This window comes from Tachypleus tridentatus, chromosome 6 (genome assembly GCF_004210375.1).
Source record: "Tachypleus tridentatus isolate NWPU-2018 chromosome 6, ASM421037v1, whole genome shotgun sequence".
Lineage (NCBI taxonomy): Eukaryota > Metazoa > Arthropoda > Merostomata > Xiphosura > Limulidae > Tachypleus > Tachypleus tridentatus.
In genome coordinates, this window is record NC_134830.1 from 102,313,889 (window position 1) to 102,333,055 (window position 19,167).

The 19,167-nt window shown below is 31.9% G+C and overlaps 1 protein-coding gene across 3 annotated transcripts in view; it reads right to left on the reverse strand.

Annotated features, from left to right (window-relative positions):
- Positions 1-1,782: 1,782 nt before the first annotated feature.
- The window catches only part of LOC143253206 (CREB-binding protein-like), a 130,713-nt gene continuing 113,328 nt past the window's right edge, over positions 1,783-19,167 (reverse strand). For all 3 annotated transcript variants that reach the window (XM_076506670.1, XM_076506668.1, XM_076506669.1), the window contains 5 exons: positions 16,727-16,945; positions 15,494-15,643; positions 8,036-8,317; positions 5,837-6,163; positions 1,783-4,551 (listed from right to left, as the gene is read on the reverse strand). In XM_076506670.1, coding sequence (XP_076362785.1) covers positions 2,902-4,551; positions 5,837-6,163; positions 8,036-8,317; positions 15,494-15,643; positions 16,727-16,945 — 2,628 coding nt within the window. In that variant the 3' untranslated portion in view covers positions 1,783-2,901. The remainder of the gene's footprint in view (positions 4,552-5,836; positions 6,164-8,035; positions 8,318-15,493; positions 15,644-16,726; positions 16,946-19,167) is intronic.

Here is a 19,167-nt window from a genome sequence, read left to right on the forward strand (position 1 = left end):
ATTTCAAAAACTGGAAGACCTACATTTCCACTGAAAAAAAGAAAATAAAGCACGTTTTAAATAAACGAATATAAAACTACAGTAAAACCTAAGCCGGAAACTTCATAGGACGGAAACCTGTACAATCCAGAACTATCAAAATTTTGCATCATCATCTTAAAATTTCTCTTTATAAAAGGCCCTCTATATGGAGGAACATGCGTAACGCGGACGGAAAACTATCTTCCACCTACCGCATCTATCAAGAAGTGGGATTAGAACCTGAGTAAGGCAGAAAAATGTTTTTGGTTAAATGTTAATTTCTTATTTAACTAATAATTTCTTTAAATTTTCGGATATTTTGTTATATTAAGTATTGGTTAAATATGTTTTGTTCTTTCTTCTGTTGTCATTATTTTTGCAGTTAAATTACATTCATGATTGGTAGAAATATATTTGTCTTTTAAGTGCAAAATTCTACTCTTTAAATAATTCTCACGAAAAAATAAATTCCTATCTTCCCTAATTTTAAAATTCAAGGACAATTTACGATAAGTAATAGGTAAAAGTGAAAATCTACGCTGTTTCAAAAATTTAAGGAAGAATCAACTTCCTGTGAAATGGATAGCATAGATGACAAGTGCTATATTCGAGGAATTTTTGAACAAATTAAACAAAAGAATAAAGCAAGAAAATAGCAATATTCTACCTTTTCTAGATAAAGCAACTTGTCACCCAAAAATGCAACTTTCAAATGCTTGTTTAGACTTTTTACTTCCATGTACATCAGTTCTACAGCCACTAGATAATGGAATTATATAGAGTTGGAAAACTTAAATACAGAAAATTGATGCTTCAGCATATTATTGCAAACATGGACGACTGTAAGAGAGCATCTGAAATGACCATGAAAATTGACGTGTTAGATGCAATTGCGTTTTTAAGTCGTTCATTTAAATGCACATAAGATGAATGCGTAATAAAGTGCTTTCAAAACTGGATTTATTCTTAATAATGGCGGAGATTGTGGAAAAGTTGTATGTTATGACGATTCTAGTGAAATCCTAACTGATTGGGAAGATTGATGCAGATGATTCTATGAACGCGGAAAGTTTTGTGAACGTTGACAAGAATGTTTTAACAGAAACTGATAAAATTGATTTAAAATTTATAACAGAATCACAATATGGTAACAGTGTGAGAGATTCAGAAGATAAACAAAATGTAAAAAAATAGTGAGGAAATAGAAATTCCTATGTCATCGCAAGTGTTAAGTTATATTAACGCTATCAAATTGTATGCAAAAATGAAGGGGGAAAATAAACTTCATGAAAAGGTCGTAGAATTGGCGTTCTCTTTTAATTGTATGAGAAAACCCATTATAAAAACAAAACAGTCAAAATTGGACACTTTCTTCAAAATAAATTTGATTGAGATTTTGTGTACTTGTGTATATTTTGAATGTCTTTTTTGGCTGTTATTCTAAGCATAAACAGTACAATAACTTTATTCATAAACGTCTTACTTCCCTGGAGTCAAGCAAGTATAACGTTCCGCTTAAAAATTACATATAATAAGGAAATATGCACGTTCACTTTGTCTAAGGTAGAAAACTTGCTTAAGTCGGAAACTTTACTTGGTCCCGTGCGATTACGCCTTAGACAGGTTTTACAGTGTAAGGTACAATAATAAAAACTTCTTATTTTAAGACTCGGATATTTAACGTCTTTACAACTAATTTATATACAAGTGGGATCATTTGACTGAAACATCTAAAGAAAAAGATAATCAACTTGACAATACTTATTCAGGTTTATAGCCATTCTAGTTTTATTTAAACTGGGACACTTAAAATGTGTACATTATATACAATACTGTTTTAGATCACTTTTAAACCTAGAAGAATCAATTTACAGACACATAAATACATATGCAGAGTCACAAATAATAAACTGCATTTGAAAAACAAACACAATATAAAATTTATGCTCACCAGAAAAATCTTATGCCAAGTCTGCTCAATTTACACTTCACCTTCACCATAAAGACCTCATATAGCACTAATCTGTACTGGTAGGTAGGTATCCACCAGAGGGCAGTATTTTCTGTTCATGTCATTGAGAAGGGTGAGGTTCTTTGGACCATTTAGAACTTCTCATCATGCAATGCTTTCTTTTATTTTTAAGCACAAGAACTTACATGAAAAAAAGGCAGCTTAGCTTTGTACCAACAAGATGAATATGTTCTTTCTGTAGCAACACGTTCAATAGTTCAATAATTACTTCCAAATGAGAGTAAAATGCTGCTTTTCTTAACTCTTGGAATGTTACTATATTGCCATGTAGAAAAAAAATTAATAGAAAAACTATGTCTAACACCCTCAAGAAAATTCATCTTACTTATCTTGTTCTAAAAATTTATTAATTTCTTCTTCTACTCTTACTGTGTTCAAAAAACAAAACACAAAGTTGTGTGCTTCAATGCAATATATCTAACATGTTAAGGTGAGAATTTCTGTTTTATTAAAACAAGGCATAATTAGGATTATCAAAGCATTAGACAACTGAAAATTATCTGCTAATACTTGAGTAGCTTCATGTGAAGATGAGAGCTACTACCATAAAGTTAAAAACAGAACAAATTACTTGGAAAGCTTATTTTCAATGAAATAGTAATAATGTTATATTAAACTCATGTTGAAACTATACAAAAGACTATTATTAACACAGTATGGGTATATAAGGCTAATTTCTGTAGAAAAAAAAATTACATGCTACATCATTGTCCTACATGGCAGTTCAACACATCAGGTAAAAAAAATACAATAATAAAACACTAAAACTGCCAAAACAGTTTTTGTTCTACCAACTTTATGCCTAAGTTTTAATATCATCACACGTAATACCTTTCAGGGCAAAATAACTACAATTTATCTGCATAATTACTAAGTTGCTCCTGTGGTGTCAACTGAGTTATGTCAGATTCATCCCTTGAGAGCCCTGGATCTTGACTTGCAGGAATTTGTAGTTGTCCAGTTAAAGTTGTGTGGGTTGAAACAGGTTTTGAGAGTTGGGTAAGCATCATGTCAGTGTTAGATGTCATATGATCACGTCCAGGTGTGCCACTAGCCAGAGAGAGACCAGGATGAGGGGAAAGTGTTTGGGCTGGATAATGTGGAGAATGTACTAGCTGTTGCCGTGGAGAAGGAATAGGATGAGTTTGTGCTGTAGGTTGACCTCGTGGGGAAGCAGCTGACTGAGGGGATCTTACAGTCTGTACTAGCTGAGTAGTAGTGGTTGGAGGTGATCGTCCAGTTTGCAATAACTGCTGTGATGGTTGAGGATGTCCCATTAGTCCTTGCTGTGGACTTAAAGGGGGATGATTTGGTGAAGTCATATGCTGTTTCAACTGCTGAACTTGTTGAGGTTGCATTATTATTTGCTGCTGCTGCTGATACTGTGTAAACTGTCCTGCATTATCAGGTTGAAAGTTCTGTTGATGTGTATTGAAATTTATTGGATGGGATGGGCGTTGACACTGGGCATACAAAGCAGGCTGGGGTTGTGAAAACTGACCATGTTGTTGCTGTTTTCTCTGCATTGCTAGTACTTGCTGTTTCTGAAACCACTGTTGTTGTTGCTGCTGTTGTGTCAGCTGTTCTGGTGGTACTTGTTGGGGAGTACCCACAATGCTTCCCTGGCTGGTAACCATCATCTGTTGTTGATGCTGCTGTTTCTGAGCTTGTTGTTGGGCAGTTCTCTGTTTGATAAAATAAGCCATCAACTGTGGATTGGTTTTTAAAATTTGCAAAACCTGTTGTTGCTGCTGAGGAGAAGTTGGAGATTTCAACATCTGTAACAACTGAGGTAAACCTTGGGGTAACTGAGAAGGCCTTTGAATTCCCGAACTTTGGCCACCAGCACTTTGAGAAGAGCCTACAGTAGTGGAGACTCCAGAGCCAGGAACCAGCATCTGACCAGTCTGATGAAGACCAAGCTGTTCTGGCTGAGGAGGTTGTTGCGACTGAAATGAAACAGGTCCTTGCTGATTATGACTGCTTCCATCCCAATGTTTTATAGCTCCCATATTGGTAACTCTATTTCCAATGGAAGACACCATCTGCCCAACAGGTTTCTGGATTGGTTGTTGAACTTGACTGGAAAGTAATAACCCTGGGCCACAAGTTGCAGTGTTAACCACAGGATTGACTTTTCCATAGCCTCCTGCAGCAACAATATGAGGCGCCTGTTGTCTGGCAGCCGCTGCTTGGACTGCCTGGACGGCTTGAAGTGCACCAACTGGTGGACCAGAGGTAGTGGGTTTCACACCAATCCCAGGGTGTGAATGGTGCGGAGAAGAGCGTGGCTGAGAAACTGGAGATGTCTGGTTTGGTGTAGTGAGCCCTCCTGGACTAGGCTGAGGAAGTTGACTTGGCATCCCTCGGTTCTGCATGGTTGCCATACTGGCAATACGTCTTCGTAGTATTTGAGCTTGTTGTACCCTCTGTTGAAGTTGCTGCTGTCGAAGTTTGTGCTTGATGTTTAAGCAAAATGGTACAGGACACTTGGCTTCCTAAGCAGCAGAAAATAAACACAGGTAAAGACTATTATCCACATAAATAAATATGGGTAAACTCTATCAACAAAACTTGCTACATACTTAGCAATCAATAAATTCAACATTAAAACATCTGGCCAAAATGTTTTGTTTAATCCTTTCTTGATCAGTATAGTGAATCAAAGCTACAAACTATATAAAATAACGTATTAAATGTTTGATATCAAATTTTAGTTTACTTTCAATTTTCTGTAAAAAAAATTAAAAACTGAGGTAAACTCACTGATTGCACTTAATATCAGCTATGAGAAATATACTGATTTAACATTAATTTTTTTAAAACCACTCAATCACTGAAGCTTAAAGTAAATTAACGCAAACAGCTCCACATATTAGAAACATAAGCAAGTTAAATTTAAATTTGCTTTAAAAAAAAAAGCTTCTAACCAAGCTTTGTAGGTTTTATTGTAGACCAAGTTTTTTGTACTGTAAGATTTATATAATGAAAACTTGGACCTATATATACAAGGAATATTAATTAATTGAAATTTATAAAGATTATGTAACCTTAGGCTTGATATTATTGTTTCAACTGTCAACACTGGAACTTTATATTTGCAAGTCAGACACTTTTAACATCTTTCCTATCCTGTGATTTTATCTTCTAAATTACAATTTTGTATACTAAGAACTTTCTATAACAAAAAAACTATACTGTAACCTGTTAAGTGTGATGTCAGTGATTAAAAAATATCTGATAATGTATCTTTAAACACTGTTTAGTATTAAAGACAGAGGCATTAATTTATATCATACACACATTGCTCTACTCTTTCATTGTGAAAGTGTATTTATGGTTGTCTAGTTTTCCAGCTAGAATTAGTACTTTTGATTGCTTCACCCAGTTAAGGTACAAGTCACAACATAATACACTTACTAAAACTGTTATGGTATGTCATATTATTCAAGCATAGCTGATATTTCACAATATAAAATCTTTCAACAACAGCCAGCATATTACTTTAAATTAAAAATGAGAATATTAGGAAGTTAAATTATTTCTCAAAAATATAACCTACATTTTGGAATTATTTTATAGCAATACTAGTTTATTTATTTTACTTCTGATAAAATAATTTGCACTTTCAAGGATTTGAAAATAAGCCACTTTAAATATTCTATTTTCAGTGCTCTCATCTATTTTTCTTCATAGAAAAGGTCAGTCTCTAATGAATATTTTTGGCTAAAATGAAACAGTTTATATTTTTGCATAGCTCATAACCATTAAAAACAACATTACCTGGCAATGCTTTGCATGATAACAGCATAAAGCAATGAGTTGCTTGCATATGGGACAGCCACCATTTGTCTTTCTCTTGCACATTTTAGCATGCTGGACAACTCGTTTCATCTTCTGACAACTAGGTAACCGACAGTTAGCATCTCTGCACTGGCAAGCATGAACCAGTGATTGATTACACCTTTGAATAGATAATCTTCTTGATTCCTGAGGTGTAGTCTGTTTCTGATCAGTTGGGGTTGAGCCATCATCCAAATCAAGTCCAAGTTTTTCCATTTTATGAGGATGACCATCTTTATCAAAGCAGGTAACACACAAGTCAAAATCCTTAAAAAGAGAGAAGACAATTAATTAATTATAATTACTAACATAATGTTACTATTAATTTATATCACTGCCATCAGGACATTTCACCCATAAGTATGAAATTGCATGAAACATTTAATTGGAAAATTGTTTTTTTAAAAAAGGTAAATCTCATTAGTAAATTTTGCCAAAAATTAAATAAAACTTCACGTGCAACGAAAATAGGTTGAACATCCCAAATACTGAAATTCTTCATATCCTGTAATAACTACCTTTTTGTTAATGCACTAATACACTACTAAAATAAATTTAGGAGTTTTTAAAATGTAATTACCACAGCTAATGATGTGCACTTTTCATAATAGTTGTAGTATACAACAACAAGGAATAATGCAGCCTTGTAAAATACAAGGATAGCAATTACATATGCTCAACCAAATTCTTGAAATGTGACTTAACCCTCTTTATACAGGTCATGGGTCAAAGGCCATGTCATCATATTTGTTGACTCAAATTCAAAATTCTACTGAACTACTTACTATTTTATAAATTTATGTCAATACGTTTGGTATCAAACTGTAGATCATAATACATATATTGGTATTACACATTATTTAATTTCTTAGTTTAAAAGTAAATATTAAAACACCATCACCACCTAAACATCTATTTTTGTGCATCATGTGTTATGTTGAATGCAGCAGTGAATCAAATTAGATGTCTGTGATGTCAATATACAAAGCATATAGTTTATTACTAATAAGGAAATCAGATTACTGATGGTGAGAAGCTAAAATGTAAAATAAGAACCTTCTATCTTTTCTATTTTCTAAGTATTGAATCAAACACAGTTGCCCTGCTTCCCTTTTTCCATTTTTGAAAATGCTCCCTTATATACATACTTCTTTCTATGGCACATGATTAACCAACTGAAAGCTCAAAATTTCCCCTAGTGGCTTTCTCAGCCATTTCAAGCATTACATCATCATCTCATTCTTCCAATAAAACACTTTATTCTTGTGAATCTTCCTTCTATCCATCCAAAGTTTCGTTTTTCAGACATAAACAGAACTTAAGTTACTAAGTTTAATAAATTAAAGTGGAATTTATGATACTGATATAGTAATTTATGGATTTTTGGTTATTCAACTGAATATATAAAAAAACCTAAAAAACACTTTTTTTCATATCTTCCACGTATGATATTTTATATGGCTTAGCAACCTATGACAAACAGCAAACAAGTACAAAGGCTGTAATTAGAAAAAGATTATTACTTGCTTTACAAATGTAAAAGTTACAGCATGAGAACTATAACAAGCACAAAATGGTTTTGAGGTCAGTCACAAGGAAATAAGCCCATGATGAAAGTATTAACTAAACACAAGTTACACTGAAAACATTGTACACTGACTTGACCATAAAGTACACACATTCTATAGAATTCCAGTCAGGTGTGTAACTGCATCGTTTTTACGCACGTATGCAAATTGTTTACAAAAATACTTATATTTGATAGATAAAATAAACTCAGCATCTGATCAATTTAGCTGATGTGTACATTTACTTAAAATAAGGTTACTTCATAGGGAGATACATCACTGCATAACATTTAACAACACTGTATTAACCTGAAGACGATCTATGGACGGTCGAAATGTTGTTCTGTGCTTTATCAGTAAAAGTGTTGATACTCATACCAACTGTTCTGAGATGTATTTTTATTTCAAGTGGGTTTCTCCTCATCAATATTTAACAACACTACGAATGCCATGTATTCTCATGTATATATTTTAATAAATGAATTGTTTTAGTAAAATAATACCCAAATAGCCAATGAGTGTTAAGTATTTGCATAATGGAATAAAAAAAAGAAGCACACATATTACTTACATCACAAACTGTACAGTGGTATCGTGTCTCAACGTGTGTCTTACAGTTATTACATGTATATACAAAACGATCCTGCCCTTGATTATGAAGTTCATACATCATTGCCATGGTTGAAAATTTGCAGCGACGAAGAGAAGAAAATTCATAATGCTTTTCTCTAGCTATTGTGAGAAAGGTATCTCTACCATCCATCAAATCACAGTTTATAAGAGGATCTAGGTCCTGGGTTGGAGGTAGATTAGCAGCTGCCTGTACTGAGTGAAGACGTATCACAAAAAACATCTGTTTAAAGGATTTAAAAAAAATAAAATAAAATATATATATATATATATATATATACACACACACGTATATTAATGATGAGAGCTACAGTTTGGATTCACAAGTATTCACTAACAAATGCACATGACCAGAGAACCAAGTTTACTGGAAAATGTTATTTATAACTAAATACACTCATTCACAATCATGATTTCAATTATGTGTTAGAAGCTAATGTATTTTTACATAATGTATCGACTAAAACATAGTTTTAGTCAACTAAAGTGTACAAAGAGTAGTGTAAGTTACCAAAATTATTACCAAAATTACCAGTTACTATTAAAGTTAAAAATAAACAGCTTACTATTACAGACTAAACATACAAAACTAACTATATAACTAAACCCTGATCTGTTGAAACTGTAAAATACATACATAAATATACTTCCACTCATGTTAAAGCTACTAAACTACTTGACATAATCCCTAATTCTAAGCTAATGATCAGAGGATTGGTAACCAGTAAGAAGTTAACTCTTTCTTAAATTGAAAATGTGTTTTCCACAGATATGTAATTCTACTTACACAAAGATGTCCTGATCTTCTTTCTGCTCATAAGCATTATTTTCAGTGTAGGAAAATGTTAACTTCTGATATAGTCTTACTTCTTCTAATACAAAGCTAGGATCTTATATTGTAACAGAGAAGGAGCCATTGTAGGCGCCTAACACTAAAACCTTAGGAAAAGCAAATGCCTGGAAATAACAGGTGTGTTCAGAGATAAAACTGAAGAACACATGCAGGACCCTGCATTACTTCCAGGAATAGGAATGCTTTTGTCCCAGGCAGAAAAAAAAATTTACACAAGCTCAGAACATTCTGAGAGGTGTAATAATATGAAAAAGTGAAGCAAATTGAAATCATCCACCAATGCATCAAAAGCAGCTAGTCACCTGGCTATTGTATTTTCCATATTTTGGTGAATTGTCACTTAATTTGCCATTCATCCTCATGTGAGTATCAAGTCTGCTTTGAGTTTTTATTTTGTAGAATGGAAAAAAAAGAAAGAAAAATAACTAGCCTCAGCAATGGACAAAAAAACAAAAAAAACAAATTAGGGCAACATAAACACTGTGGCCAGGTCACATGGACTGTGTGATACATATGCATCATTCCCAGCCATAAATAAACAGAGAAACTATGTCAAGCAACTGCAATTACGTAGAGGAAGACAGCATCTGGCCCAAAGTGGACAAACATTAAAAAATATTGGAGGAACAAGAAGTACAACAAACCAACTTAAGCACTACAAGGATGTCCTGATTCCTTAACTCATCTGTAAGAACAGGGCAATACCTGCAACTGGCATTGACAGCATAAATCATAAATCACTCCACTATACATGCAGGGAAAGAAACCTCTTGCAACCAGAATTAACCAGAAGGGTGGCCTCCATGTAGGAATAAGAAGGAGAACAAACTGAACCCAGCATTACAGAGTTGTGTCAATGTCCTAATTCAAATGTAAGAACAGGGTAATACCTGTTACCAGAATTAAGAGCAGAAATTTTAAATCACCCAACTGTAAAAGCAGAGAAAATGCATCCTGAACCTCAAATTATGAGGATGTAGAGCATTTTCTCAACAGAAGGAACAGTGAATGTTGCTGGCATTATGAGGCAGACACAAACCCCCCCCCATTTCAACTGTAGGAACAGAGAAGAAAACCTCTTGCAACCAGAATTAATAAGAGGAGGAACATGAAGGTGTCATCCTGAACTCAATATCATGAGGATCCCATATAGGCTGGAATAAGCATCCAGGAGAAAGGGCAAAAAGAAAACTCAGATTTTCTCTCTTTTCACTGAATGGATAAATATGGTTGTATTGTAAGATAAATTTCTATTTCACACTTGGGAAAATGCCTCCTTGGTACACCAGCCCAGCAACTAGGAACTGGTAAGGACTCATGTGCTTCATCTAGAAAAAAAGTGGAGAGTCTAGAAGAATGTCACACTGGAAAAAGTGCAATGGGTATTCATGATTCCCTATTTTGAAAAGCAGACTGTCCACAATTTATGTAATTAAAGGGTAAGCAAGGATGGGCAAAATTCCCCTTCTGCTTTACTTATGAAAATCCTTGAATGATGATCCACCACCAAGTGAAACTCATGGATACTGAGACATAAATGTATATACCTCTAGGCATGTCAATCTTGGTCATGCAGAACACTCCATTTCAACAGTGAGTGCTATAGTCCTACTGACACATAATGCGAGTTTGAGTTGGAGCACACTTGACTAAGAAACACTCACCACATAGTGGTATCCTATCAACAGCAGTCAAAGAGGATCCTGTATAGAATCACCATGGGAGGGAGGCAATATACATTTGATAGACTACAGTCAGATTGTACAGATAATAAGCTACAAAGGTATTGAGACTAGCCCACATTCCAGCCTGAACAATTTCCTCCAATGGATAGTGAAGACAAGCAGCCAAATACATGGTGACATGATGAAATTGAAGAGAAGAAATGCTGTGAATATGAAAACCATCTATAGATAAATCCAAACAAGCCAGCCTAAGAGGCTGACAAACTCAACCAACAAGAGTGACAGGAGACAGACCATGAGTAACAGAAGATTCCAAGAAATATAAAGACAGAAATGAATCCTGAAAGGAGGAAGCATGCACTACATAACAATGTAAAGAACAAACCAGACAAAGAAGCCAATCTGGATAAGAATGGGTGGGAGGAGACAGAAGGTAAAGAAATGAGCGTGAAAACCATACCACCTACACAGGAAGCAAAAGATTAGGTCTCGACATAGGATGAAATAAGAGCAATGGTATAGGATTCTATTAACATTAATGGAATAAATATCTGATCAACAATGTCTACAATACAAACGAGGAGAGAAGGATACAAGTCTTGAGGTAAAGATGGTATATGGATCAGGTCAACAAAGATTTAGGAGGAATAAATGATCACATTAAGATCCCAATCAGGTAATTCAGAGGAACATGGAGAAGGAAGGACACAAAAAAAAATGTAACAGAAGGGAAACAACAGGAGAAAACAAAATTTTGTGAAACTTGCAGAAAGGTGGTTGATTAGTGACAAAAGGCCTTCAGTAATAAATGGAGGGAAGATAAGAATCTTAAAATAGAGGAGAGAAAATGCAAACTGTTCAGAATTATGCCTGATTGAAATAAATATTAGTCTCAAATTTCAAATACAAAGGAGAGGTTAGAGATGTTGAGAATCTAAACATGAATCAGAAGTGTAATGGTATGCTAAAGCATGGTGATTTTCAGATAATGGGAGTGGGACACAACACCTTATTGTATTTGGTTACAAAATTGTTGTGCATGAACCATTATGACAAGGGGAAAAAACAAAAATTCAGAAGAAAGAATTTCAACCAGTGAGGATGGAGAGGCACTGCAGGTGATAGAAGAAACATTCCTGATTAACTAGTTACAAAAAAGGAGTGAAAGGTGAGAGCTGCTTCTTATAAGGTACCAGAAAAAATGAATCCAAATTGTCTTTTCTTTGATTGTATTTATCATCAAAAAATTTATTAGGTTGAAAAGAAGAAATTGCTGATTGAAAACATGAAGCTAGCTCCTTGTTAATTAAGCCTGTACTTTCTCTGCAGATAAAGTGAACCCAATACTGAAGTAGCATTATCAACTGTAACAAGAACTTCTGTAATCAATAGAATGAAATGTGAATTCATTTTTAATTCTCTTGTAATTTGGTAACATAAAATAAAATAAAAATAATGAAAAGATGGAATTCAAACAGTAAAAAAAACTGTTGAAAATAATTTAAAATGTCAATGAAGGACAATCATATAAACATGTAAAAAATCACATCTTAAATTATGCTGTGCCAACTCTGAAAGTGGTGATCGAGCAGAAACATCAGAGAGAAATACCTTCATAATATATACATGTTCAAAAGTGGCACAAAATTTGTGGAGTACATAGACTAGTGTGCTGAGCATTAAAATGTTTTAGCAATGCTTAGGTGAGAAAAGATTGAGACAGTTTTGTATGATATGAGGTAAGACCATATCAGAAGCTTCCTGCTGAGGGGTTGACTGGCACTATTATAACACACTCATAGTTTAAAACATAAAAAGTATTTGTGAGAAACCATGGACTTAAACCAGACTTGACAGCTCCAAAATCCATACCTTTACTACCAATGGAACTGACATCTTATATATAACAATAAAACTTTCTGTAGTACAAAAGTTCACAACTTCTTGCATCATAAACTAAAAGAATACCACACTCTCACAGGTTCTGAAGGTTTAATGTGTTTTAGAGCTATAAACAACAGCAACCATTTTTAAAATTCATTCCCAACATCATAAAAGCCAAATGCTGGCATCTATGAAAAAAAGAGCACAACAATGAATTCCCAGCAAGATGTTTTGTTTTTAAATCATGAGAGTTTAAATAATAAAAAAAAATATATTAACACTGCTCTACAATAAGTTTTCAATCTGATCATCAAAAAAGGTTGGGATTAATTAAAGGGTCATATACTTTATACAATTGTTCCATAAGACCAGTAAGGGCAACCAACAAGACTACTGAGAAATTAATGACATTCAGTTATTAATCAAAATATTTTAATATCTCCTACTTTACCACTTTAATCCTATCTATATGGGCATCCTTTACTGTGTTTGAAACAAAATATTTGGAAACTTCCATTCAAAATTAAACTACATTTTGTGTTATTATCAATTACTATGGCATAAATTTGTAGTTAGTAAACAATATTATAATAGTATACAAGTTTAAAGTTCTTAATTCTACAAGGCAATATTTAAAAAAATCCTGAATTTCCTATAGTGTGACACATTTTCTCACCATTCCTATTTTTTCCATCACCCCTTGAAAAAGTACAAAATTAAATGAAATTATTCTCTATAAAATAGTTTAATTATATATTACCTATAACTAATAGAAACTCACAATTTTCATCTATCAAATGACGTACTGTAAAACATTATGTTTTGAGTAGTTAAATGTCAATTTCACTCAGAGCAGGAACATCATTTCTGTGGGAAAGTTAAAGACTAGCTTGTATGAATTTGTAATGACTCGTGTTGCAGAGTTAGAAAGCCACAATAATTTTCAGAAGTGAGGGAATTTGCCTACTTATTCACATGTCATTAGTGTACACTATTTGGTGTATTATTTAATTAAATAAAAATTATGTGCAACAATATGAGTAGTATAAAATATTAAGAGTTAACTCTCTTTGACAACCTTGAGCAAGAATAGTTTTCATGTTTATTATTTATGTATACTTATAAGAGTAACTAAATATATAAAAATAGTGATATTTTTAGGTTATTTAAGATTAAGTAAATTAATAATAATATAATAAAAATGTTTCATGATGCACACAGATGAGCTGCTTATAGTAGCTCATGGGCAATGTAATTTGATAATGTAAAGTGGGCTGCTAATGCCCCAAGTGATTTACAACTTATAATGGCATGAACAGTAGTTAGACATGGTTCAAAAGTAAAAATAAAACAATAAAATTTAATTATAAACAAATGCATACTGTTACATACTTAGAGACACTTAGGATAAACAAATGTAGTTTCATATTACAATTCAAAGTCATTCTAGAAAGAAGAAAAGCATATTTTAGCTTTATTTTTATTTCTTTTGTGGTTAAGAGGTTGGTCAAATTGGCTGATTCTAATTTGGGTAGAGAAAAATAACAGATAAATATAAAGCTTTACTGAAAAAAACATGTGAAATACATTTTGATATTTTAAGGATTACACAAAGAAAATTTGAGATTTTGAGATAAGAAAAAGTACTTTTAATTTTAACATAAAAACTAGTTTGCATGCATATGGAATATTAAAAACAAATACTCAATATATTCATGAACAAATTTATTTTATTACAGTACTTCACTAAAAATGATTTTTGTATGTTAAAGACTTATGATATTAAATGAAAAACTACCAAATTTTGTGGATATATATATATATACACACACTATGTTGAAAGTTAGAATTATTAAATCTAAAACAACTTTAAACAAGTACAATGAGGTTGCATAGACCAAGCCTGTACTGAGAGTTAATTAGATCAAAATTATTTAGTGCACTACTATCATTAGTATATAAAAAAGTAAGATTAAAAGTTATTTACAATTGGCAGCAAGAAGTTTTTCATATGTATTCTTTATTATTATAAAGTAATTAAAATGTAACAAAATTTATCAACCTTGTACAGGGTTAGGGTAGATAAAATAACAGCTCAAATATAAGGTTTTACTGAAAATAAACATTTGAAATGTACTTAGAAAGCTTTAGAAATTACACAAATAAAATTTGAGATTTTAGAGATAAAGAAAAGTAAATTTAGCCTCAACATAAAAGATCATTTTGCACTCAGACTAGTCAAGAAGGAAAGACTTGAATATATTCAAGGACAAATCTTTGTTTTGTTTATTAAAAATACTTAATAAAAAAATTCTGATTTTTTTTGTATGTGAAAGATCATAATGTTTATTGAAAGTGTGTCAAAATTTGTAAAGATATACATATTATATTAAAAGTTACTAGTATTAAAACTATATCAACTTTAAATGAGTACAATGGGGTCACATGGTTGGTCTATTCAACGAAGCCTCTGTTGAGAGAGCTAACTGAACGTATCTGATGTCTCTTTGTTAAAGAAGATTTCTCTACTTTTTAAACAGATATATAGTTTATTCCTCAGTCTTCAAAACTTTCCATTGAACATATTTAGTTGGTGTTAAAGAAGCACTGACAACCAACCATAAACACACCAGGGTTAATTGAAATACTGAGAGTACTCTTTGTTTTTGTGTAACTCATATTGGGGACCATGCCATGTAAAACCACCAAATTTATGGATCAAATGCTAGCTCTAATGGCTGAATAGTTACTCAACATATAGCTTACTGGTACGTATTTGATGAGAAGTATTTCTGAAACTTACTCACTGAAATATGAATTTATTCCACTCAAGTTTTTTGTCCATGTAATACAAATTATAATATTTTTCCTGTGATTGTATTTTCTTTTTGTATCACATCCTAATTTGGGTTTATAGAATTTACAATACATTTCAAGAGCACAAAAACTGTTAACACTGGTGCTAATCATAGATTACCTCTTTGTGCTTCTCCATTGTGGAGTAAATTTTAGCAGTTAAATCATTGCCAATATTAGGAACGTTAGATTTCTTTGTGTTTTTTCTCTGATTATTTTTGCTTTTGCTGGCTTTCTTGTTTCTGTTACTCTTCTGACCTTTTTTTTTGCCCTGAAATAACAAAAATATCAAAAAACAAACAAACATTTATTTTAAACATACCTTTTGACATTTATAATTTAAAATGCTAAAAATCCTACATTTTACTGATACATTCATTAGCTATTATAAATTATAGCAACATAACAACCATTGAAATTAAAGACCTTCTTCTTAATTAGTTTCAATACAAAACTTCCTCTTAATACTTAAAGCTAGATGCAGATTAATGTAATAATTTAATATGGCCATACAGTAAATAAATGTTAGAAATACACATTACTCATTTAAATGGAAATTAATACTTCTTGTTTTAGAAGGAGGGAACACAAAGTTCTAATTCAGTTGCTCTACCTGATGATTAATGTTATTACAAGGAAAATTACATAATCAAATTTTGAAAATTGTACATAATCTATCCTCTCAAATTATCTCCAAAAGAAAATTATAACCGACATAATGAAATTTTAAATTTTCTTTTGATGTAAATCTTATTGAAATTTGTGTTGAATGAAATAATTCAAAACAAATGAAACTACTAATCCCAATTAATGATTTTAGCTCGCTGCTGTAATTATTACTAATATGATAGAAATTGTGAATTTTCCTCACCTGCATAGATACAACCTGCCAATGAAGTAAAGCTGAAAATCTGGTTACTTTGCATTTGTTTGAGGTTTAATGTTAGCTCAAATACTTGAAAATTCAACTATGTGCATGCCTTGCTTTATATAGTTTAAGTTCCAAAGCTGAAAAACTGAAAATATAGCCTGAACCTGGAATTACCACTTTTTCTTGCAATTACCATTTCCTTCAAAGCAACCTAGAGTGTGATGACATTAAACCTTGACTGAATTTATGAAAACCAGTTTACAGGTCAACCAATTAAATGAATCATGTGTAATGGCACAGTAAACAGTAATGTTATCTAATAGTTTTTATCATATTACATACTAAAAGGTTCCATAGTTATCATGTAGGTGTCTAAAATTTGTCTTTCAGATATAACAAAATTTAAGTTCAAAAATGGTATTACACCTGTCAACAGCCTTTTATCTTGTACATAATTTCAAAACTTGAAAACATGCAACACACCTGGCTAGTTGGGTCTCCTTCTGTTTCAGTCTCAATAGTGCCTTCAGATGCAGCAGCAGCTGCTGCAGCTGAGGCTTCTGCAGCTTTGCGTTTTTCCTCTTCTTCTTGATCTAGTTCCTTAATGCTTTCTTCTATCACATTAGGCCAAAAATCTCCCTCAAAGTAAGGAAGCTCTTCTGCACTACTTAAGTTGTCTTCTGTTGCTTGCTTTAAAATATCCTAGGAAGTTAAATAAATCAATATTAACAATTATTTTAATTAATATACAGTTTAGGCAAGCAATATCGACAATTAAAAAAAATAGTTATTAATTTTTCATTAACAAGGAAATGACCATACTTCAAAGAGGTTGCATCATTATAAAACTCAAAGTTTCAATTTTGAAAAACAGGTGTCTACTGCCACACAATTGCATAATTATATCAAATACTTACAATAATTAATCATCAAGTAACTTCATACATTAAAAAATACATTTAAACCATATAAGCTAATTTCCTTTGATAAAATATGTACCTGACTATTAAGAATGTTGCAGACTATAGTGTACAAATTTATTTCTTAAGTATAAGAAGATCATAAAAATTGTCTATTTTAAATAACAATAACCATGTATTAGTTCTAAATACACATTTAAATCAAACTGTATAAAGCTGTATTACACACACCATAAATTCTAAATGGAAGTTTTTAACTGTAAAAAAAAAAAGAGTGAGAGAAAGAAAGAAAAACAGAATTGTATTCACTCGTTTTTTTTAAATAAAATATATTCACTGAAATACAAAATAATTTCATAATTTGTTTAATGTTAGCTGCTGTATGTTTATGTATATCAAAGTTTCAATTTCTTTGTTTTTGTTTATACATAAGCTACACAATATTTCTTGCAGGGTTAATCTTTTCTCTAACATGATTTTAAAACAATAAGCAGCTTAACAATGTAATCCAACCACATAGCTTTCACTTTACCTCTGTTAATTAATTTAGTAAACTGGAATAAAAACACCTTAATGCTTTCCATGAAACACTGACATAAAACAATTGCAATGCAAGTTATAAAAACAAAACTGATTCTACAAAGACACATTATTTGAAAGTTTAATTTCTTAGAAATTTTTATTTTAGTAGAATCTGCCAAAGTTTATTAAAATTTTAAACTTTAGAGAAAGCACTGATAAACATTTTTAATAAAATACAATTCATAGTTTATACAGTTTAATGTTTGAAAAAAAAGTACATACAAATTTATTTTCCTTTTTACATTTAAAACAATTGCAAAATATTATTTGACTTTTCACATCAATAGAAAACCACAAAAATATCGTGCACCTTACCAATGCATTAAAATATTACAATCTAATATTATACAAATGGTTTATTTGTTTTGAATTTTGTGCAAAGCTACAAGGGCTATCTGTGCTAGCCATCCCTAATTTAGCAGTGTAAGACTAGAGGGAAGGCAGCTAGTCATCACCACCCACTGCCAACTATTTGGGCTACTTTTTTAAACAATGAATAGTGGGATTGACTGTCACATTATAATGCCCCCATGGCTGAAAGGGAAAGCATGCTTGGTGCGATGGGGATTCAAACCCGCGACCCTCATATTAGGAGTCGAATGCCTTAACCTACCTGGCCATGTCAGGCCAACATAACACAAACTTACTGGTCTTTAATATATGGTAAAATGATGTACAAAGATTTGAATTTGAGTGAAGTCAGACCTACTAAATGTTCATAGCTTTATCTCACAAATACTAATCTTTTAATGTTCCCTTTCTCTTCTTACAAAACAAGATATTCAAAATTTTCATATTCATAACACTATTAACTCTTTCACAGTAGGTTCACGCATGTAGTAACTCATTTATGTATCCTCTCAAACACTGGGTTAAGTTTTGCTAAAGACTATAAATATCTTGTACAACACAAATGCCATGATTATAATCAAGTGTTTTTACTACGTGTTATATTTCTATTGCAGTTACATACAGTCAAACTATTAACAAATCAAGTGCAAAGTGATTTTCATTTTAAGTATAAAAAGACTTTTCTTCATCTTATAGTTTTCCTAAAAGTATATCAAAAGGTAAATTTTATACTTTATTTTTCATTTTCTCTACCATTTCATTAACTCAAGCTATCGACATTAATGTATAATGCAACAATATTAACATCAGGAAACAAATAAAATACCTTTTAATTATTTCGCAGACCATCTTTAAAATTTTCCACTTGTTAAATACATAATTTAATCTCTTCTTTTTCACATACAGTTAATTATTATTGTTTGATTTTCTTTCTTGTCTTTTAGAACTTAATACTCATCTTTTCACAAGTCAGCAGTGCCCTCAAAGTACATTACAGTTTCTCTGGGAAACATGCACAATCCCTTGGCAAAAATTTCATTCAGCATGTAATATCCTCAACTTTAAGGATGG